This window comes from Equus quagga, chromosome 7 (assembly GCF_021613505.1).
Source record: "Equus quagga isolate Etosha38 chromosome 7, UCLA_HA_Equagga_1.0, whole genome shotgun sequence".
Taxonomy (NCBI): domain Eukaryota; kingdom Metazoa; phylum Chordata; class Mammalia; order Perissodactyla; family Equidae; genus Equus; species Equus quagga.
The window spans coordinates 39,073,260-39,096,696 of NC_060273.1; the positions used below are offsets into that span (position 1 = coordinate 39,073,260).

The 23,437-nt window shown below is 52.9% G+C and overlaps 2 protein-coding genes across 7 annotated transcripts in view; both read right to left on the minus strand.

Moving 5' to 3' along the window:
- The window catches only part of DTX2 (deltex E3 ubiquitin ligase 2), a 34,732-nt gene extending 29,159 nt beyond the window's left edge, over positions 1–5,573 (minus strand). For 3 of the 6 annotated variants that reach the window (XM_046665681.1, XM_046665680.1, XM_046665674.1), the window contains exons 1-2: positions 5,439–5,567; positions 4,133–4,297 (exon numbers count right to left, since the gene is read on the minus strand). The gene's annotated coding sequence lies outside the window, so the exon portion shown is untranslated. Of the gene's footprint in view, positions 1–4,132; positions 5,337–5,438 lie in introns of those variants that run through there. The other 3 variants (XM_046665676.1, XM_046665677.1, XM_046665675.1) reach the window with 3 other exon arrangements.
- Positions 5,574–14,964: 9,391 nt separating this feature from the next.
- Positions 14,965–23,076, minus strand: ZP3 (zona pellucida glycoprotein 3). Its single transcript, XM_046668159.1, has 8 exons — positions 22,765–23,076; positions 20,967–21,085; positions 19,146–19,249; positions 18,892–19,069; positions 18,676–18,793; positions 15,808–15,899; positions 15,536–15,672; positions 14,965–15,185 (listed from the first exon to the last, which is right to left on the minus strand). Exons 1-8 carry the CDS (start codon positions 23,074–23,076, stop codon positions 14,965–14,967), a joined length of 1,281 nt encoding a protein of 426 aa, XP_046524115.1.
- Positions 23,077–23,437: the final 361 nt, after the last annotated feature.

Genomic DNA, 23,437 nt, shown 5'->3' on the forward strand with positions numbered 1-23,437 from the left:
TTCTCTCAACCCATTTCTCTATCACAAAGTGGGCGAGCGCTTACGCCTCCGGCTAGCCTCCCCAACAACACGCCCTGCCCTCTGCAGACATGTCAGTCTTTGCCCAGCACCTGAGGATGAAACATAGCATGTTGTCAGGGCCACCCCCAGGCACCCCAACTGCTTCCCAGAGCCAGACCAGGCCTCGACACCTCCCCCTACATGGGGAAATCGGGCCCTGGCCTACCTCTCTAGCTCTGCACACTTCCCCTGGACCCTTTTCCCTGTTCCCACAGCTTCCATAATCCCATGCATGCAGATCACCCAAATCTTTCTTCAGATACCTGCCTGAGTCCCTCGACTCTCTGCTCCAGCCATCAGCAACTCCATGAAGGGCCCCGAACTGGCCAGGCTTCTTCATGCCCCTCACCCCCACTGAGAGTGTCCATCCCACCTGTCCACTTACTTATTTCTTAATTCCCAGCTTGAGGCTCTCTGCCCTGTGAAATGTTTCCTACACCCACAGGGAGAAGTGGCACTTGTAACAACCAACAACCAAGTGACTTCTGAGTGCAATGATCTACCGTCCCCTCCACTAGGACATAGGCTCCTGAAAGGCAAGCATTATGGCCAGGAAAAGATTTTTTTTTTTTTTTTTTTGCTGGGAAAGATTCACTCTGAGCTAACATCTGTTGCCAATCTTCCTCTCTACTTTTTTTTTCCCCAATGCCCCAGCCCATAGTTGTATATTTTAATTGCAAGTCCTTCTGGTTCTTCTACGGGAGCTGCCGCCACATCACAGCTACTGACACACAGGTGGTGTGGCTCCACGCCCAGGAACTGAACCCAGGCTGCCGAAGCAGAGTGTGCTGAACTTTAACCGCTAGGCCATCAGGGAAAGATTTTTCGAACAAGACACACAACACTGACCATAAATGAAAAAATACATTTCATTATGTTAAAATTAAGTATGGTTGTTCAACAAAACATGCCTTAAAGAAAGTACAAAGATAAGTTACAAGCTGGAAGCAGATATTTACAATAAGCACAAAGGATTAAAATCAAGAATATATAAAGAACTCCTACAGGGCTGGCCCCGTGGCCGAGTGGTTAAGTTCACGCGCTCTGCTTTGGCAGCCCAGGGTTTCGTCGGTTCGGATCCTGGGTGTGGACACGGCACTGCTCGTCAGGCCACGCTGAGACGGTGTCCCACACAGCACAACCAGAGGCACCCACAACTAGAATATACAACTATGTACGGGGGCGGGGGGTGGGGGAGACACTTTAGGGAGAACAAGAGAAAAAAAAGAAGATTGGCAACGGATGTTAGCTCAGGTGCCAATCTTTAAAAAAAAAAAAAAAAAAGAGGGACCCGGCCGAGTGGTCAAGTTTGGGCACTCCGCTTCAGCCAAGGTTTCGCCGGTTCAGGTCCTGGGCGCAGCCATGCTGAGGTGGCATCCCACATGCCACAACTAGAAAGACACACAACTAAAAATACACAACTGTGTACCAGGGGGCCTTGGGGAGAAAAAGGAAAAAAAATACAATCCTAAAAAAAAAAGAACTCCTACAAACCAATTTTTTTTAAAAAGCACCAGGAAACCCATAGAAAATTTGGTGAAAGACATGAACAAATATTTCACAGGAAACACATATGCCAATAAACTTATGAAGGGATGTTGAATGTCAGGGCTCGGGGACATAGAAATCAAGATTCCAAAGAATCCATTCTATACCCACTTGATTGGCAAAAATTTTAAAAGCTTACATACAGCAAATTTTGGGAAGAATGTGGAGCAACTGGAAGTCCCAAACTCTGCTGGTGGTGGAGTGGAAATTGGTACGACCACCTCAGAAAAGTCTGGCAACATCTACAAACATTATTTACCCTATGACCCAGCAAAATAACACCCCGAAGTTCAGACCCAAGGACACTTCTGCACACGTACAAGAGGAACCATGGATGCAAATGTCCACAGCAACACGCTAGCAATAGCAAAAACCCAGAAAGCACCAAGTGCCCGTGGACAGAGGATCAGACGCATAAACCATGTGCACACCATGGAATATTCCTCAGTAGTCAATACAAATGAACCAGATGCCATGCAATAACATGGATAAATCTTACCTATATATTTTTTTACTTTCCTTAGAATACACAGGTACCAAACTATATATAAATGAAAGCAAGGAGACCATGGTTATCTCAGGTGGGAACAGGGGAAAGATGAAATGATTAGATGTAAATTTTGTTTCAAGACCCTAGCTTTTGTTTTGGGTGGATGGAATGCAGGAGCTTAATACATTCACTAAAAATAACTTAGTAAATAAGTAAAAGCAAGCCACACGTGACTACCGATGAGTGTGTATTAATCTATTTCTGTCTACCTGAGGTAAAAATGAAAACAAACACACAAAAGAGACCGTTTCCTTCATCTTTGTACTCCTAGGCCTGGCCCCCGATTTCTGCAGGCGCGTGTGGAATGAATGAGGACTTTTCTCCCTAGTCCACGGCCCCACCCCTGTTGGCGCCCTGAGCACCATGTGCGTGTCTGAAGCCAAACACCCTCCCTTCCTAACTCTCCTTTTCCTCCGAGATTCCCTGGCTCCACTCTGCCCCAAGCAGTTAGGAGAAAACCTGGGATTCCCGCTCCTCAGCTTCTCCCCTACAGCCCCACAGCTGCCTCGGCTTCCTCTCTGCTCCCCCCTCACCTCCTCAGCCCCAGCGGCCAGCATCTGGCTGCAACCTTGCTCAGTCCTCTCTCCCACTGGCCTCTCTAATTCTTGTCTCTCCTAGTCCACCTCAGAGGCGGGTGCAAGACTGAGCTTCCTGAAGTATTGCTCTGACCCTGTCTCCTCCACACCTGTGCTGGACTTCGGGGACAAAGTTCAAGTTCCTTGGGTTGACACTCAAAGCCCATTGCAATGCCTCCCTATCAAGAGTACTTGCCAGGGCACTTCCCTTCAATACACTCTTGCATCTTCATCTCCCCCTTCTTGATCCCTCCCAGAGTTGAAGTGATGACCCGCTACCCTCACATACATCCGGTTTGCCCACCTCCATCCTCACCTGACCCATACTTCCAAGGCCCAATTTAAACAGCACCTCCACGATGCCTTGAGGTGCCCAGCTGAAAGAACACACCTCTTACTAACTTCCACAGCATTCTGTCGGTCCCTTACAGTTCTCTATATCCATTCTAGCTCTTCAACGAGACTATGAACCTGAGGGCAAAATCTCACGTCCACCCCCGTGTCAGGGGCAGTCTCGATGGAAGGAATAGTAACAAAGAAAACAATCCAATCGAATGCACGCCACTTTCCAGCCGGTGTGCTCACTGAAAATGCCCAGCGTGGAATTCTGCTAAAATCCGCTGCGCCCCAGAGCCTTGGCGTGGGCCGCAAAACCCTCACACTCAGCCCTCGCCTCCCCTTCCAGCCTCCTCCACCCTACACCCAAGCCTTGTTGCTCCAGCCACATGAGCTGCTTACAGGGGCCCACGAGTGCCATGGAGCTTCACGACACCGCGCACACCAACTCCTCCGCCAGCCTACTCCCCCACTTTCTGGGTCCTACTCTGTCTTCACAACTCACCTTAGTTATCATCTTCCAGAAGCCTTTCTGACCTTCCTAGCTTCCCTCCTACCCCTTCTTGGAGGAGTGGGGGCTCTGCCCTGTGAGTCCCCCACCTCCCAACACACATCCCACTGACAACACCTTCTCACTATCTATGGTTCGTCTGTCTTTTCCACCAAGCAATGAGCTCCCAGACGACAGAGCCCTGGTTCCTCATCTCTCTACCCCCAGGACTGAGCGTGGGGCTTGACGCAAAGGAAGCATCCTGGTGTGTCCATGTAACAAAAGAAATAAAACTTTCCAGTTCAAATGCAGAAACCATGACCTATGTCCTTCATCCCGAAAAGCATGTGTTAAAGTGGAAACCATGTGGAAAGGATCTTCTAAGACTGGTTAAACAGGAGAAGCCGTTGGCAAGAAGCCACTTGAATTTATTTGAGAGAGTTGGCAATCAACAATCAACTCCCAGGGCTCACCTTTATTCTGGAGACCTCACATTCCCCCCTCATCAGTCCCCACCTTCTCTAATGAAAACCAGATTGAGAGGCAGCCGTGTCAGCTCCCCGTGGCTCTCACCTTTTCTCTCTGGAGAGCCGGCACAAACTGTCCCTTCTGGATGGAGACACCAGATCCTTAGGAGGAATGACTTGTTTGAGTTCCCATCTTGATATAAAATGCAAACAACAAAAACTGGGCAAATATGAAAGTCTTGCTGACTCAGCAACACAAATTCCAAGGCACCTTTGCCAACAAGGAAGAAGATGGTCAGGTTTTAAATTGAGAAACAGCAGTTGGTGAAAACGAATGCACAGATGTTGGGTCCGTGTGCTACGGCTGGGGACTGGAAACCACCAGATTTATTGTTCAACAGCCTGGGCAGAGCAGAAGTACAATAGTCTCCCTCTGCCCACTACAATAATCAAGGGGATAGTTAAAAAAAACCTCAGCCCTTTCACAGAAAGGCCTAAAAGGACTTCATAAGCCAGTCTGCAGTGTAGGTCCCCAGGAAATTAGCAGAGAGGGTAAAAGTCTGACGAAGGTCACACAGCAAATAAAGAAGAGGCCTAGTTACAGTTACCCTGACGGTTTAAGTAAAGCCTGGTTTTGGCTATCAGAAAGTCCACCTCACAGAACTCTAGAGGAGCTAGGATGGCACGCAGAAATACCGAGTTTCTCAAGGGTCTAAGTGTCCGTGCACACACACTTTCCACTGGCACCGGCACTTGGGGAAGTGGAATCAGTGTGGAGGACAGTAGGTGGCTGAGAAAGGCGGGATGAAACGGGAGCTCCAGAAAAAGTCTCCTAGGTTCTCTTCAGCATCCACGACCCCCCAAAAGTGACCCCGGGCCTCAGGAACAGCAGCTTCCTGGAAAGCGGACCCTACTGGAGACGAGGGAAGCAGAGTTCGGAGGCAAACTCCTCTGAAGTACAGCCCCCGGCTCCAGCGAGTCGTCCACCAGGAGGCAGACCCCAGCAGAACCCGCACCCTAACCAGGCAGCCCGGTGGCAAACCTCTCCACCGCCTCCTCCGGGGCCTGTGGGAAGGGTGCACGCCTCCCGACAGACCCAAACTCGGGGTCTGCGCCCCTCCCCTGAGAGCTCTTCGGCTTCCACCCCGGCGCTCACCCTCGCACCCAGCACCCAGTCCTGCCCCGAGCTCCCAGCGCCTCCCAGTTCCCCCAACTCCCGCCTCCGGGACCTCCAGCCTGGAGGCCAGTCCTCACAATCCCCCCGGACCTCACCCCGGGGCTCCCCTCGGCCCGGCCCAGCCCTCCCTCACTCCCACACCCGCCCCCTTCCGGCCCCAGCTCGGCTCGGTCTCCCCCGAGCCCTCGGGACCCCAGCTCTGGCGACGAGCCCGTGGCCTGCCTGCCCCTCTCACCGAGGCTGAGGACGGCGAGGGGGCAGGCTGAGGAGACCGCCGCGCTCGGGCAGCAGCTCGAGCTCGGCCTGGGCTCCGCTCCGGCTGCCGCTCTGACTCTAAGGAGGAGGCAGCCCGAGTGAAACTCGGCGTCGCAGCTTCCTTGTGCCCCGGTGCGCATGCTCAGGACGCGGGGCCTTCTGGGAAATGTAGTTCCGGTGGCGCGGCGGGGGGCGGGGCTGAACTCGACACACACCTAGTCAGGTGTATCTATTTTTCTTAGCCTGTTCACTCGTTACTTACTCTTTCGTTAATTTGCCGACTCATTTTAAATAGTTTTTACCGTCACAGACATGGTGCCAGGCCGCGTGCTAGGTACTGGGGATTAAAAGGTGAATCAGAAACTTGTTTTCTCTTCTGGGAGAGCTTCGTATCTACTTGACAGACATTTAAACACACAATTACAATATAGTGGGATAAATGTGATCAAGAAGTGGGAGCACGGGGGCCAGCCCTGTGGCCGAGTGGTTAAGTTCCTGTGCTCTGCTTTGGCGGCCCAGGGTTTCGCCCGTTCTGATCTTGGGCGCGGACATGGCACCGCTGGTCAGGCCATGCTGAGGCGGCAACCCACATGCCACAACTAGAAGGACCCACAACTAAAAAAAAAATACACAACTATGTACAGGGCGGGGGCGGGGGGACTTTGGGGAGAAAGAGGAAAAATAAAAAAATGAAAAAATTTTTAAAAAGTGGGAGCGCAGAAGGGTGTGCCTAATGGGGGGGCAGGGCTAGTGTCAGAAAGACATCACAAAGGAGGTGACCCCCGAGTTGGATTTTGAAGCCCATGTAGGGGTTTGACAGATGGAGTACAGGGAAGCCCTTGCAGAGGAAGAGAGCTAGGAAAGTGCCCGAAACATTCAGGAAGCAGTGAAATTGCTGTCCTTGTGGCCAGGACAGAGGGTACATGGAGGGGATGAGGACAGAGAAAATGGATTAGGGTGTGGCAGGATATGAGTATGAGGAGAAGGCTGAGTAAGATTATGATGAACTTTAAATGCCATGCAAGGAATTTAGGCAACTGGAGCCAATGGAAGGAGTTTAGCAGGGGAATGACAGGGTCAGCATAGCACTCTAGAAGGGTACCCTGTGTGGTGGGGGAGGATAAATTAAAGAGAGAGAAAAGAGCCAGGAAACCAGTTTGGAGGCTATTGCTGTAATCCAGGTCAAAGGTGATAAGACTTGAACGAGGCTGGTGACTAATCTTTTGGGATCACAGACCTCCTTTACAAAGCTCAAGATAGCTACTCCCAGAAAAACGTTTGCTGTAACTATTCACACGTGTACCCACACATGACACACACACACAATCTTTTTTAAAATTAATTAATTACTTTATTTTTTTGAGGAAGATTAGCTCTGAGCTAACATCTGCTGCCAATCCTCCTCTTTTTGCTGAGGAAGACTGGCCCTGAGTGAACATTCGTGCCCATCTTCCTCTACTTTATATGTGGGACACCTGCCACAACATGGTTTGCCAAGCAGTGCCATGTCTGCACCCGGGATCTGAACTGGTGAACCCCCGGCCACTGAATCGGAATGTGTGAACTTAACTGCTGCGCCACCGGGCCAGCCCCTAACACGCACACAATATTGCATACAGTTTCAGGGGGTTCAGAGTCCTCTGAATCTTGGAGTCTAGGTAAGTATCCTTACGTAATCTAAAGTCACTCATACTTTATCAGGGATTTGAGGAAGATTTAGACTGCTAGAGCTGGAAGAAGAGACCTCCCCCATCATCCAGTTCTAACACTTTGTTTTATAGAAGAGGAAGCTGAGGCCCGAGAGGGGGAGTAACCCGCCTAAAGTTCGTGAAAGGACGAGGGCCTGCATCAGGCCATCTTTAGTGCCCTAGGCCAGGCATCCACCGCCCAGGAGCTGACTTAGAGGGCCCAGGCCTGAGTCTAGGACTGCACCAGAGTAACGTTCTCCCACTTACACCCAGAGCCAGCCCTCCCTCGAGAAATGAAGGGTAGCATTTTACTTGTGATTTATATTAGATGGCTGCAATGCTACAGATTAGGATGGGAACGTTTCCCCTCCCCTCTGAAAGTGGCAGTTTTCTCAGCCATAACCATTGACAAATAGAAATGGCAAGCAATAGGATATATTGGAGTGTATGAAGAAGCCATTCGGTGTAAACCTAATTCGGCCTGACTTTGTTTTTCTAAAAGAACCTGACATGGCCATTGAGCAGGCATTGTATATCTGCTTTAAACATTTCCTATGGCAAGATCAGTGCCCTTAAAATAAAGGTGCACCTTCCCCCCAAATTGGCATTTCCTTAAGGATAAGCATCTTTCCTTAGGCTAGGAACTGATTGCTCTGCCAACCTGTGACCACCCACCTTAAGACAACAGAACTGCCACCCTGCTGTGCAGACAGAGCAGTCACGTGACTATTGTAAAAGGGACATTTCAATCATATGTGAAACATCCTCTTTGAGGGTATATAACCTCTCTGTCCACCCCACTTCTTTGGTGCCCTTCCTTCCTCAGGGAAGAAAGGCCCCAGGCCATGGTCCTCACATTTTGGCTCAGAATAAACTCACCCAAATTTTCATTTATAGATTGGTTATGGATTATTTGCATTGACACCATCTGTAACATTCCTCGAGCACCTAATATATGCCATGCACTTGCCATGCATCACCTCATTGAATCCCCTCAAGGAGGTCAGTGCTATCATTAGCCCCATTTTATTTTATTTTTCTTTTTTCAATCTTTTTTTTTTTGAGGAAGATTAGTCCTGAGCTAACTGCTGCCAATCCTCTTTTTGCTGAGGAAGACTGGCCCTGAGCTAACATCTGTGTCCATCTTCCTCTACATTATATGTGAGATGCCTGACACAGCATGGCATGTCAAGCGGTGCCATGTCCGCACCCGGGATCCGAACCGGTGAACCCCAGGCCTCCAAAGTGGAATGTGCGAACTTAACTGCTGCACCTCCGGGCTGGCCCAAATTATCCCCATTTTAAAGATGAGGATACTGAGGCCCAGAGCTTAAGCAATGTGTCTAAAGTCACACAGTTGACAACTGGCAGAGTTGGTCTTTAAATCGAGGTGGTGTCTAACTCCAGATTTGAGCACCCTCATGTGACTGGCCTCATTGCCAGGGGGTTGCAGAGGAAATGGTCTGATGCATTAGAGAAACCTCTCAACACCCAAAACATATTTTCTTAAGTGCTTCCTTTTCCCTCAGCCAAACACTGGAGTAATAGTTATTGTCCAAAAACCCCACTGCACACGCACCTAGAGCCTCGGAGAGAACAATGGAGGAGGCTGGGCTGGAAAGGCTCTGGAGCCCAGGCTCTTCCGAGGGGAGGACTCTAAGCACAGCGAGCTGGAGGAGCTCCGGGGAAGGCTTCCTGGGGCTGCCAAGGTTGGGGACCAGTGTGGGAGCCAGGGTAAAGGCTGGAGTAGAGAAGTTTCACAGAGGCAGGAAGCAGGACACAACCTGGGTGCATGGGAGTGCCCTTCCACAAGATGGAGAACACTAGAAAAGGGGTGGGTTCGTCAACAAGTTGAGCGTGAGGTAGGAGAGCGGGAAGAACATCCAGATGTGAGATTCTCGAGAGATCTGGGCCAGAAACAGGGATTCAGGAGTCACAGGCAATGAATTCATCTGAGAGGACCACAGAGGATGAGAAAGAGAAATCCAGGACTGAGGAACTCTGACTCTCGAAGAACAGGTGAGAGATAGAAGTGTCTGGAGAGAGGCGGGACTGGGGAACATTGGGTGAGCATGATGGCAGAGAACCAAGGAGAATGTCCCAGAAGGCAGTGCTCAGTGCTGACAGACACTTCTGAGAGGCCCAACCAGCTGGTCCCCTGGGAGGGCCTCCCAGTTCTGGGCTCATTTTTTCAGTTGAACAGCTGACTTCAAGAAAGGTCCCAAGGGGCTGGCCCCGTGGTGCAGCAGTTAAGTTTGCACGTTCTGCTTCAGAGGTCCGGGGTTCACCAGTTCAGATCCCAGGTGCGGACATGGCACCGCTCAGCACGCCATGCTGTGGTAGGCGTCCCACATATAAAGTAGAGGAAGATGGGCACGGATGGTAACTCAGGGCCAGTCTTCCTCAGCAAAAAGAGGATTGGCAGCAGATGTTAGCTCAGGGCTAATCTTCCTCAAAAAAAGAGAAAAAAAAGAAAGGCCTCCAACTTCTGACTTAGGTACAGGGAGGCCATTGGTGACCACAGAGTGGTTTCCATTGAGAGGTAGGGGCTGGAGCAGATGTCTGTGGTTGTGAAGGCTAGGAATGCAGTCTGGGAGTGTAGACAACTTTTTCAAGAACAACTTTTGTGTTCCATACACTGGGGGCCGGGGGGCAGGGGCCAGCAGAGGATACACCCACTCGTGTGGGATGACGCCACTTACATAAGGTTGCCCACAGCTGTGTGTGTCTGAAGCATGCTAGCCCACACGGTAGGTAACAGCTCGGGGTGGGGGGACAGCAGGTGATTTTTCACTTTCTTTATCCTTTTCCTGTATCATTTGAGTGTCCCAATGAATAGTTCCATTTTTATAACCTGAAAAGAAAGACTATTTTTATTTGGGAAAAATAAAGAGTTCTGATCGTGAAAGGGAGCAAAATAGGGCAGCAGCAAGTGGCGGGGGGCGGGGCACGGCCTCTTCGGTTTTAGCCAGGAAAGAGTGAGTGCGCTGTGTTCTGAGGCTGCAGCAGGATGTCCCTCAGGAAGCTGGAAAGGAGGAAAACAGGACTGGCCACTTGCAAACAGAACTTTAAGCCAATATACATAGGAAAAGACCCAAAACCGCTGACCTGCCCTGCAGAGGCGGGCTGGGCAAGTAACCAGGGAACACTGGGTAGAAAGAATGAGGAAGACACAGGTGCTGATGGAACAGGTGGCCAAGATCTATTGTCAAGTAAAAAAGGAACTTTCAGAGCAGAGGGGCACCTATTTGTGTTTTGGGGGTTTGTTTTTAATGCACAGCCAGGCTTGCAGGCATAGAAAGTTTCTGGGAGGAAACCTAAGAAGCTCCGAGAAGGACGGGGATGAGCTGAGAATTTTTTAAAATTTCCTATGTACTCATGCCGTTTTTTTCTACTAGAAAAATGTGAAGTTGCCCCCCCACCCCCCACCCCCACACACAGTAGGGCAGCTTAGGTGTACCTTGTGCAAAGGCACGAAGCCTCGGGGTGCGCAGGAGCTGAAACATTCCTGGCAGGGGCTGTGTCCTAAATGGTCTCCCCAGAAGGGGAGCCTTTTTTTTTAATGTCTCAAAGGCTGGAGTCTGTGCCGCCCACAGGCCTTCGAGGCCAAGCAACTGAGAATGAATGACGTGGTCCAAGAAAGAATGTGGCTGTTGGCCGTGGGGAGTGGTGGTGGCCAAAGAAACTTAGATCGAAAAAAAAAGTCCTTGAACTCCACTCCAGGTGTCAGGGCTTGCTGCTTCGGGAGGTTCCAATCCTGGAACCAGCCCCGGCTCACCCAGGAGCAAGAAAAGACCAATGTAAAGCTGGGGAAAGGTAAGACGCTGGGGTCCAGTGTCGCTGCGAAGGGGCTCAGCACTTTTGGATGTTTTGCTTGCGAAGGCAGAATTCTGTTGCTTGGTGCCTCTGCTAATTGGCCCCCATCTGACACGCTGGAGGGATTGGCTGATTAGAAGCCACAGCTGCCTTGCTCATTATTTCTGATTAAGACACAGCACCTGGCATCTCTGGGCAAGGTGCCGGCTCCGGACCCTGGTGTGAGCCACACAGTCAACAAAAGCGTGATGGCTTTGCAGCCCTGAGGAGTGAAGCAGCCTCCTGAAACAGCACTGCCTTGTGTAAGTTCCGGCCCCTTGGAACACATTTGGAACTGGCTCGTCCTTCTTTCGAGTTCCCTTGCTGCAGGTCTGAAATTAACTGACGTGCGCTCAGTTCACTCATCAGAGAAGTTTAACACTCAGCAATCGCACTGGGCCTGTTCCCCTCATCCGTAGTTATTGTTCTGGTTGTGAATTAATGCTCTGGCACCCTGGTTGGGATCTAGAATTGCTCAAGGGGTCAGCTGTGGTGTGTGGACAAGCCAGGCTTCCTAGCCTAGGGCTGAGGGCACAATGTTATCTTGGGAGACGCAGTGCTATCTTTCTGCTGGTATTACCTCCCTCTGAAAACTTCCACTAGCCTAGGAGTTGCTTAGAATTTATTACTAAAAATACGTGACAAATCTAACAACTATCAGGAAAAAGTCTGAAATGGGCAAAAAGATTCCTGGCTGTCACCTTCCCAGATTATCTGAGTCCATAAATTGGTGCCTTTCCTAGTATTTGACTAAGGTATTTTGCAATTCTGTGAATTGCAGAAAACTGATAGTCATGCAAATGACTGCAAATGATTCTTTTCTGTATAGAGATGCAATTGACTTCCGCCCTATGGAAGAAGCCATTTTTGCATCTATCGGCAAATTCACTTCTGCCTTTCCTGATTAGCTTTGTAGAAGTCTGGTCTTTGAATTCTCCCTTGAACCAGTTTTTTTCCATCTTACAGTTTCCCTCAGTGAATGAGTTAAAACAACATGTTTGACACATTTTCATTTTGTATTTATATGATCATGATTTTCCCCCCATTGTCCATTAACATACCTCATTTCCCTTTTTTCCCTGGCTACCAGGAAGCACAAAAGCAAAATTTTAAACCCACAAAGTGTTGATTCACCGAGAGTTGCACAGGATATAATGGGAAGCTCCCCCAAACAACAGGGAGAGGTGATAGAAATTGGGACAACACTTGGCTGCCTGCCATCTCCCTCCCTTTCCTGCTCAAGTTCCACCTTGAGGTCGGAAAGCAGGGCCCTGTGACGTTACTGCCGGCGGCTGCCTCTCCTGCCCTGACCGGGGCCAGGTTCAGCCTGAGCTGAGGCCCATCTGGAACTGCCTGGGGCTGACACTCAGGGTCATGTCCTAGTCACACTTCCTCCCCACACCATACACAGCCACTTCCTCTTTCTGCTGAGGACAGCAGAAGCTGAACGAGAGATGAGTTTCCAGAATGTTGCAACACCCGGGAACAGGAGGGCAAATAATGGAGGCGTGTTTGTGGCAGGGACAGTCCCCCAGGATGTCTTGGGAGTAGCCCTAGCTTAGAGAGCAGCTCCAACTGAACACATGCTGGGTACCAAGTATCACATTAGTCCTCACGATAACCCTGAAGTCAAGAACTCCCCCATCTGAAGCAGGACGATGCTAAGAGAGGAAACAGAGTCGGGGTAGAGCTGGGGGGGGGAGGTGAGACAGGCCATCTGGCCCCAAGAGTCCTGTGCATGGACCAGGAGACCACCAAGTGCCCTGCTCACAACCTCCAGACAGTCCTGTGTCAACAAAAACAATCCATAACCAACCTATAAATGGAAATTTGGGTGACTTTATTCTGAGCCTAAATGTGAGGACCGTGGCCCAGGGCCTTCCTTCCCCAAGGAAGGAAGGGCACCAAAGAAGTGGGGTGACAGAGTGGTTATATACCCCCAAAGAGGATGTTTCACATGATTGAAATGTCCCTTTTACAATAGTCACAAGACTGCTCTGTCTGCACAGCGATTGATGGACGCAGCAGGTAGTGGGTCTGCTGTCTCAGTGGATACAACAGGGTGGCAGGTCTGTTGTCTTGAGCTGGGTGGTCACAGGTGAGCACAGCAATCAGTTCCTAACCTGGGAGAGATGCTTATCCTTAAGGAAACGCCAATGTGTGTGTGGGGAGTTGCACTTTTAAGGGCATTCATTCTTGCCATAGGAAATGCTTAAAGCAGATATACAATGCATGCTCAATGGCCATACCAGGCCCCTTTGGAAAAAGTCAGGCCGAATTAGGTTTACACCAAATGGCTTCCTCATATACTCCAATATATTTGATTGATTTCTATTTGTCACCTGTTACCCCCATCTTACGGATGAGGTGACCTGCAAGCCAGACAAGGGCAGGGAGCCCGGCTGGCTTTCTCTCAGCCTCCAGGCTACCTTCTCTGCTCCTCCAATTCATTTCCCTGACGGGGACGGTCCATCCATGGCACTGAGAGCACTTCAGTGTCCTTTCCACGTTGCCATCGTCAGCCCTGAGGCTTCCCTCTCCCCTCTTTGGACATCGAGGCCCTCCACTGCCCCAGGGCACAGGTTCTCCCCATTCTCACCTCCCTCCACACTCATCTCCCCCATTTTGTCCAGCTAGGACCTGCTAGGTCTTTGAAGATTTGCTCTAAGACCGCCACCTCCAGGAAGCCCACCCTTCCTACCCCTAGTCTTTTACTGCCTCATGCAGCACACCATAACCTGCTTTGGGGGCATGATTCCTTCTTGATGCAAATCCCCTGGCCCAGTACACTTCAACACACGTGTGAGTCACCTGGGGATCTTGTCAAGACATAGAGGCTTAGGTCTGGGGTGGGACCCTCAACTCTGCCCTTCCCACAAATCCCCAGGTCATGCCAATGGTGCTCACAGGCCACACTTGGAGGGGCAAGGACCTAGGTCAAGGGCCTTCCTGCACCTCCCAGACCCAGAATCACACAAAACCTTGCTCTGCGTGTATTTGAGAGCCGTTTGGCTCTGATCAGTTTATGCCTAACCACTGTGCCCAGAAGGTTCCAGCCCTGTTTTGCCTCTGAGGACCCTTGGGCTCACAGCAGGTAACTAGCAAAGCTGGGATTCCACAGCGAAGACGACCTTCACTCAGTAAGAAGTGGGGTCTGGGTGAGGTTGGAGCCAGCTAAGGGCCAGGCCACAGTGAGGGCCTTCACAGCGCTAGCAGAGGGAGCTTGACCACCTGCCCTGCAGTGGGCGCCACAAGCTCCGTGGGTTTCACTCCCTTGCTGAGCACTCCCAGGGGCTGTGGCCAGGACCTGGGGGAGGACAGCAGCCTCTGTGGGGAGACCGACGTGAAGGTGGCAAAGGCTGAGAGGCAGCTCCCCTCGGTGACAGGTAGCCCGAAGCAGGTCCCAGCCCTGCCGAGGCACCCACCTCAGAGTGACTTGGCCACAGCACGCTCACCACCCTCAGAAGTGCTTCTCTGCAAGGTGAGCCCTGCTCAGACCACTACCCTAGACCCGGTCCCCTCTGGCCCTTGGACCTCTGGCATGTGGACATGTGGCTTTCTGCCCGCTGCCCCTAGAGAAGGGGACTAGAAGTTCTTTCCTTCCTTCCACCACCCCCAGAGCCAGATCCACTGGGCCCGGAGATACGCAAGACACTTGGCCAGCCTAGAAGTTGGGCAAAAGTTGGGTGGACCCCACCAGCCCCAACAGCTTTTATCTCAGCCCCTTAGAGACACAGGACTATTGTTGCCCCTGGGAAGATGAGCCTTGCCCCCGGGAAGGACGTGTTACCCAAAGCCAGGAAAGTGCTGGCTTGCCTTCACAAGCCAGTCTGGCCTCTCCACTGTGTAGACACTAGAGGCACAGCTGCACTTAGACTGGGTTTCTGAACCCATGGCGCTGTTTTACGGTCTGCCCCCCTCCCAGTAGCCACTATGCTCCACCCCAGAGGTCACTTTCTTCTTTTATTGGGGAGCAGACACGGGGCACAGCACAGGGTGGGAAGCAGCCCGGCGCCTCCTGGCGAGACCCAGGCCAACCATAGCCAGGGTGAGGGATCCCACTGCAGCCAGGCCTAGGCCCAGCATCACGGAGGCGGGAGAAGAGGTCGACCCCTCCTCAGCACGGTCACTGGCCTTTCCCAGGAAGATCAGCGGCCCCACCGTGACGTCTGCTTCTTCTGTCACTGGAAGACAAGAACATCCAGGGCTCACCTTAGTCGCTTAACCAGGAATCGGCTTAGGGGTTTTGCTGGGCCTCTGTGGGCTGGACTGGTAAGGTTTTGTTCTAAGAGCGGCATTCTCCCCTACCCGCAATTGTGGGTCAGAATCCCAGGATGACAGCAGAGCTGCCCTGGCTGACACTTGGGTGGAGGCTTAGGGCCCCCCCACTTAGCCCCAAGACTTTTATGTAAGAAAGCCCCAGCCTGCATCCCCTTAGGGGTGAGCAGCATTAAACAGGCGACAAGGGAGAAGAATGTCCCCCTACCCAAGACTGAGGTGAGAGCAACAGCCCTGCGGCCGTCCTAAGACCTACCGTGCCTGCGATTGCGGGAAGCAGACTTGTGCCACTGTCTCACTGTGCGGGACTGCGTGCCGGAATGGCCCGGAGTGCCACAGCTACCGTTGCCACAGCATTGACAGATGTCAGCAGGGCCTTCTACTGGGGACCAGCTGAGAGGGAAAGACGAGGGTTAGACATCTATGTCGCGTGCAAGAAGCAGTTGCTGATAATGTGCACTTTGAGGGGATAGACACGAGGGTGGCAGATTTGGTTTTCTGCCCCAGCCCTGTCCCATCTGGTCTCACCTATTCGAGGACTTGCTGAAGGAACAGGCTTTGTTTAGTTGGTCTGGGACGTGGTCAGCCAGAGTGACCTTCAGATGGCAGGTGATATATACCTGGAAGTAAGAGCAGCTATGACCAGGCAGAGTTCTAGGCTGTGCCACTGACTATAATAAGCCACTTCTTACATAAACCTTAACCTTTGGGGTGGGAAGAGCCATTTTAGAGATTAGGCAAGAGAGGTTCAGAGTTTAACCTGCCCCAAACTTCAGAGCAAGTAGCCAGTTGGATTCTAAGTTGGAACCCATCACCTGTATCCCCCCCCAGTCTTTTCCAGACTTGTCTAGTCACTTCACATGCCCAGCCCTGGTCCCACTAAGTCAGAACCTCAGGACAGAGCCAGGGATCAAGCCCATAGGGGCCAATTCCCATCCAGCCCCCTGGGATAGGGGGAACTTTGACAGAGCCAGGGCCTAGGTGGGCCCGGGTCCTCTTAGCAGAGGCATCCCCAGCCAGGGGTTCCCCTTCAAACCCTGGGTAGGGCTTCCACAGGCCCCTACCGACCCTGCCAGGGCATGAAGTTCCACCCCCTTCTCTCTGAAGCCTTCTGCAGAGCCACAAATCTTGGCCACCACCTAGTGGCCAAGTGCACCGGCAGACAGGGAAACCATTTCAGGAACTTGAACAGGCCAGGATACGCTTCTGGCCACCTGCCGTCCATCTGCCCCACCAGAGAAGGGCTTCAGGGTCCTTTAGATTCCCTATTCCAGGAAGGCAACTGCTTTTATCCTCAGCTTCTTCCCATTTTTCTGATGCTAACTGGGGCCTAAGACCCTAGGGTGGTTCCCTGTTAGTTTTTTTTTTTTGAGGAAGATTAGCCCTGAGCTAACTGCTGCCGATCCTCGTTTTGCTGAGGAAGACTGGCCCTGAGCTAACATCTGTGCTCATCTTCCTCTACTTTATATGTGGGATGCCTACCACAGCATGGCATGCCAAGCTGTGCCACATCCGCACCCAGGATCAGAATCGGCAAACCCCGGGCCGCTAAAGCAGAACATGCACACTTAACCGCTGCGCCACTGGGTCGGCCCACCCTGTTAGCTTTTGAATAAGGGCCTTCCTTCTCCCTTGTGCCATGGCAAGAGTCAGCCAGGCCATCCCACCCACCTTTGAAGGAGAACCCTCCCTGAGCTCAGGCTACCTTCCATTGATCAGCAGTGTCCTCTGGTCTCTTGGTTACTCCCCCTACAATCCCTGGACATGCAGATACCAGCTCCAGTTTCACCCATGGTGATGGCCACCACCTGTATGAAACCTCATCCATTCCTCCTCCTCCCCACAGGATTACCTCTGAAGGCAACGTCAACTCTCTACCCCAACCAGGATCCTCTACCCTAGGACCCAAGGTCATTGATGTGGGGACCAGGGCCCTTTCTTCGAGTCTGTTCTTTTATCCCCAGCTCCATTCAACCCAGGACCTGCCATCTGAAGCTTCAGGACACGTCACCAATAGCTTCAATTCATGCTCCTCCTGCTGTTGACTACCAGTCTATATCAAGCAACTTGTTCTCAGGACAGAACTGCTGGGCAAGGCGAGGCAGCAACGATGTTCTCTTCTACAAATCCAGTTTGTCTCTTAATGCCACCCAGCCGTAGGAGCCTCTGGTTCGGTGGTTTGCAAATCTGGCTGCTTACTAGAGGCACCTGGGAGCTTAAGTGATTTTTGATGCATTTCCAAGTAAAACAAGATAGACTAGCAGATGGATGATAGTAAACAATTAATGGTAGAACCTAGACAGTAGGTGCATAGGTGTTTGCTGTCAAGTTCTTTCAACTTAATGTTTGAAGACTTTCATAAGATGTTGGGGAAAGGTGATGCTAGGCCCTACCCCAACTGAGTGAAAATGTATGGTATTATATGCAAGCATCAGTTTTGACCTTTCCAGGTGACTAGTATAGAGCCAGACCTGAAAACGCCTGCTTTAATCATTTTTTCCTGACCAGCGATTCCAGCCTTCAACATGCCCCACTCCTATCTTGGGGAACTTGTTTAAAAGCTACGTTTTATTTGTAAGATTCTACTGGCACTTTCTGGCTAGAGGCCAGTCCTTTGACCTGCCCGTCTGTCCCCGTCTCAGCCATCAGGAACAGGCCACATGGTGGCTCCCTCCTCCTCCACCTCCCTTAGTTTCAACCTGAGCTTTCTAGCTGAGTGGTTCTCAAAGGGTGGCCCCAAACAACATGCACCTGCAGACTTAGGAATGCAGATTCTAGGCTCCACTCCAGACCTACTCAACCAAACCCGGGGGATGGGGCCCAGCGAGCTCCTTCAACAAGCCCTCCAGGTGGCTGATGCACTCAAGTTTCAAAAAAAAGTCACTGGTCTAGCCTATGGTGAAGTTCAAGAGGCTAGCCTGTGTAAGAGTTCATACCCACTTTCTTGACTTCCAGAAAGCTCCAGGAAGGTGGACACTTGCTTTTGTCAACTCCTTTACTAAACCCATCATCTGGGTTCTGGCCCTACTGACCCTGACAAGGACAGGGTGAGTGACCTGGTCCCCAGATGCCATGGTTGTTGGTCCCCATCTGAGCTGTCAGCTGAATCTCCTGGGTTCCTCTTCTCCTAGTTTGTTCTATTTCCAGGACTCCTGACACGCCATCCACATGGATTTCCTACTTTCCTAGGGCTCTGAGTCACCTGTGCCTTCTCCTTAAGGATCTCACTAGAGCCCATGGCTTTATCTACTTGGTAAGTTTGTGGAGTTGCTAGGATGGGGCAGAGCTGTCCAGTTGTTAAGGAGATGGCTAGCGAAAGACCGCAGCAGAGAGCAAGCCTGGTGAGCCCGCCCTATGGTTCAAGTCTTATTCCCAGCTATCAAAAAGAACCATTACCATGTTTCTGGAGTCATTAGCAAAGTGGAACACAGCCACCATGAACTGGAGAGTCTCTGGCCCGGGTCTGGGGGCTTTGAAAGCAGAAGAGGCATCGGAGAGACCATCCACGAGACAACTGTGAAGAGAACAGGTGAAGAATAGGGTTAAAGGCTGAGGGAGGTGGCACGGTCATGTTGTTACAAAGGTTCTCTAGAATGGGAGCCCAGCCCTCACCCGTGGAAGTCCACGATGGTGTGATAAGGGGAGGCGTTCCGGTCTGGTGTCAGTGTGGCCACACAGTGGTCCACGAACAGTCGCAGTGGCACGTGGCTGCCCGTGTGGACTTCGGCCTGCAGGTGGGCTATTTCTCCCAGCTGGAAGGTGGGGGACCTCTTCTCAGTGTCCCAGTCCTCTGAAAGGCACAGCCAGGGATGCAAGATTGCCAGAACTCTCCCTGCCAGCTCCCCTTGCCAGCCCTCCTTGCTTACCTTCCATCAGGAGCAGAGAAAAAACCAACTTCTCCTCCGAGAACATCGTGGTCCGGAAGGGCACCCACGTGGGCAGGATGGCCTGGCTGCTCACGTTGCCCTGCCTGGGAAGAGAACAGCGGCTGCCCACACTGGCCCGGCTCACCCCATCTGACCCCACCTTGGAGGAGGTCTAATTTCTACTTCATTGCAGAGCCTCAGGTGTAGCTTGTCCAGGCAGCTGGTCCAAGCCTGTTGAACACATACCTGAAGCCAGAGCCTGTCCCTTGATCTCCTGAACTCGACATCTATGAGTGGGCCCAACCAACCCAGCCATGACGACACCTGGGCTGCAGCGTGAAGACCGATACATCCAGTTAGTTTCTGGACCCAGATCTGCTCCTCGTTAAGGTTAACCTGGAGGCTCAGGTGTGGGGCCTGAGGCAGCAGGCCGTCTCTGCACCACTCAGGATCCTTGAGGTGAGTCCTAGACAAGGAGGTCCTTCAGACATAAATGCAGACAGGCCTCTGGTTCTTGAGAAGCCACTGAGACAGCCTGAGCTGGGGCAGGAAGGTCCTTGGGAACAGGTGAATGTCTCCAGATGTCTGCCCCGCTGAACCCACCGGGTCCCATGGAAGAGGCTACATCCAAGTGACGCATCTGCTCAGATCCAGACCTTGGGTAGCTGGAGCTTGGTTAAGCCTCCCAGCCCGTGGCAGGCCACCCTGCCCTGTCTGCAGCCATCGGGTGAGCCAGCGTCCTCAGCTCAGTCCCAGGCAGAGCTAGTTTGATGTGAGCGACAGCCGTGGTCCTAGAAGAGCTTCGGCCTCTCCGGCCAGTAAGAGGGCGAGCTGGGCATCTTGCCCTGGGCTCCTCCGTCTCCTCCACCCAACACGGTCAGACACTGAGCTCCTCCAGTTCCCCCTAACTCCCTCAAGTCGGCCCCCTCCAGCCCTGCTGCTGCAGGTCAGAACTCATCTCATCCCAGTCTCCCAGCTGGACCAGCTCTCATCCATCTTCTGCACCAGCTACCAGCTCACCTTCTCAGTTGAGAAACAGTCCTCACCCACTCTGCTTGGTCCTCGGAAGGGGCACTCACTGAAGAGTGAGCCTGAACACCTTCACTGCATCTGATGGGCATTTAGAGCCCACCTGTCCCCCTCCTTGTTGAGGGGGCCCTGAGCTCCAGGCCCCCAGGCTGCAGCCCCGATCAGTGACATGCTGTCCTCCTCAGGTGTGAGTGGCTCTGCCCGGACCACCTGTCCCCGAGCCCCCTCCCAGGATCTGTTCTGGGAAGCCCTCCCCAGGCATGAGGCTACCCCTTGTGCCCTCATGGTCTCAGCACCATCTCCCCTACCTCCTCCCGGAGGAGCAGGCAGGGATGGAGGCTTGTGCACTGCCCTCAGCCCAGCACCGGGCCGGGCACTGGGCATAGTCACCCTCCTCCCATCTCAGTGCTCAAGTTCACAGGCACGTGCTTAGTGCTCAGGGCTTGAGGCTCTTCCCCACCTGCACCTGCGTCTTGGGAGAAGCCATAGGCAAGTTGCTGGTTGCCACAGCCAAGTTCAGAGCCCGGAACGTACCCCTGCACTAGTGAAAGACTCTGAACTCTGGGAGGCCCGGGCTGGACAGACCTGCAGCCTCCACTCCCAGGCAGCTGAGGCCCTGGTGCATTTCAGAGGCTCCGAGCAGACTCAGCAGGCCCCCGACTCCCACCAGGGGCTGAGGGCAGTGACCACAGCCCTTCCACCTGCTCACAGCCGTTCCGCCAGGAGGCCAACGTGCTGCTGAGGCGCCTCTGCACCACGTGCGGGCAGCAACAGGCCTGGTCCCACACTGACCTGGGGTAGCGACACTCGATGGGAACCTCGGCGCGGTTAGTTCTCAGGATGGACAGGTTTCCCACGGGGCGGGGGTTGTGGAGCAGGAAGGTGCTGTACACAAGGGCATCCTCAGTCACCTGAAGGGGAGGGATGGGGTTAACCCTGCCAGCATCACCGGCAGCCCGCTGAGGTGGAGAGAACACAGGCCCTGGAGACAAAGCCCGCTCTGCCGGTGACTCATGGAGAGCCTGACCGGGTACCACCTTCCTCCTCAGTCTGTTCCACCCTGAGGTGTTGACATCGCGGCAGGGGTCTGGACCTGACGAGGCTCCTCTTCTCAGGCTGCCACCCCCACCCCAAGACAGTTTCTTTTTTCAGGAGAAGCCTGGGGCTAAGAAGTCCCCAGGAAGAAGCCAGAAAGTTCCAGGACCTTTACTTCATCACCACAGCAGTTAACACTTTAGTTGCCCTCCTTTGGTCTGACCTATCCTCAAGCCATTTCACCGAAGGAGCAGGAAGAGCCCAGGCTGGTGCTATTGGGGCAATTTGCACATTCCAGTCCAGCTTCCCAGGAGGGCACCTGGGCCCTACTGGCTGGGAGGCCTCAACCACTCAATCTTCAGAGGGGAGGTCCTAGCTTTCTATCAGTGAGTGCCCCAGTCGGACTAGCTGCATAATTTGTGGGGCCCAGTGCAAATGAAAATGTGGGGCCCCCTGTCCAAAAGCTAAGAATTTCAGGACAGTGGGCATCAGACAGAGCATGGGCCCCATGGGACTGCACAGGGAGCCAGCCTGGGCCATGCTTATCAGGCAAGACTGGGAAACGCTGCCACCAGAGACAGGAGTGGCCAGGCCGTGCTCCATGCTGGAGTCACCTGGGATCTTAAAGATACTGATGTCTCGGAGCCAGCTGTAGTGGTCAATTCCCACGCTCCACTTCAGTGGTCCGGGATTTGCCGGTTCCGATCCCGGGTGTGGACCTACATACCGTGCATCCTGCCTCATCAAGCCAGGCTGTGGTGGCATCCCACATACAAAACAGAGGAAGATTGGCACAGACTTTAGCTCAGGGCTGATCTTCCTCACACACACGGAAGATACTGATGTCTGGCTCCCACTACTGTTGCGATTTAGTAGGGGCTATGGGAATCAGGATTTTTAAATGTTCCCCAGGTGACTTTAGTGCCCACAGTCTGAGAGTTACTCAGCTAGAATAACTCCCTAAAAATAACTCCTGCTGCCCTCTGGCCTCCCTCTCCTCTCCCCAGGGATACAGGGGCCAGGAGGTCACAAGGCGCCCAAGACCAGAGCTCCTTGGAGGGCTCCTGGGCCGAGCTTGTCCCCGTCCCAGCCGAGCTACCGAGACTCCAAGAGTCCAGGGTCAGGGAGGCAGGAGCGGGGGCCTGATGACAGAGGGGAGGCCAGGCTCTCTGTGGGGTGGCAGGAGATTGCTCCAGGGGATCATGGACCAGCTGGCAATCTGTGCCCAGCTCTGCCTTGCTGGAGGGCCCCTCCTTGTAGTCTGAATATCTGTGCCTCCCAACCCACTTGAGGAGTGGGGGTGAGCCTGGCCTGGACCCCAACCCACGTACCCAATTTTGGCAAATAGAGGCAAGAGCTCCCCCCCCCCATTCACCCCCATGAAACCCACAAATGCCCACCTTCAAGCCTCAGGTGCGCTTCCCGCCTCACTCCCGACAAAGTGAAAGGGACCCACCCCAGCCCCACCCTCACTAAGCATCAACACTCCCCATCACTGGCCACCTTCCATATCCTCCCACCAAAGCCAGGGCCACCGAGGGGGCCCAAGCCTCACCTGCACGCTGTTGCCACACTCATGCAGTGCGACCTCAAACCTGACCACATCTTCCGTGTCCATAGAGACCAGCGGCTCACAGTTCTTGGGGCCCAGGGTGAGGTCTGCAGACTGGATGAGCTTCCCGGTACCAAAAAGGTCTTTGCTGACAGTGACCACCAGCTGGGCCTCCAGACACTCCACCACCACCGGCAGCTTAGATGGCATGGGATGGGGATGGTGGGTCCCAGCCTGCTGGATGGGCTGGGGGTAGCACAGCTCTGTGCCTCCCCAGAGCAGAAGGCAGACGAAGAGCCCACAGCTCAGCCCCATGGCACCTACAAAGCTACCTCCACCGGTAACCACCAAGCAGCTGCCACTCAGCCGTCTTATACCCCAGATCATGGCAACTCACACGTGTGCCTCCACCTGCCTCCCTTCCACAGCCAATCCAGTTGGCTAGGCCCTTGCTGCTCCAAGTGGCCCCCCCAGGGCCAGCAGCATCTGCAGCACCTGGGAGCTTGTTAGAAATGCAGACTTTCAGCCCCACCCCAGGCTGACTGGGTTAGAGTCTGGTGTTTCGCTTTCTCCCCAAGTGATTTGTATTTGTGTTAAAATTTGCGAGATGTGGGCTGGCAGCCTGCTCAGTCAATTTCTTATCCTTGTCCTACTCCCACCACACGTGTCCGCCCTT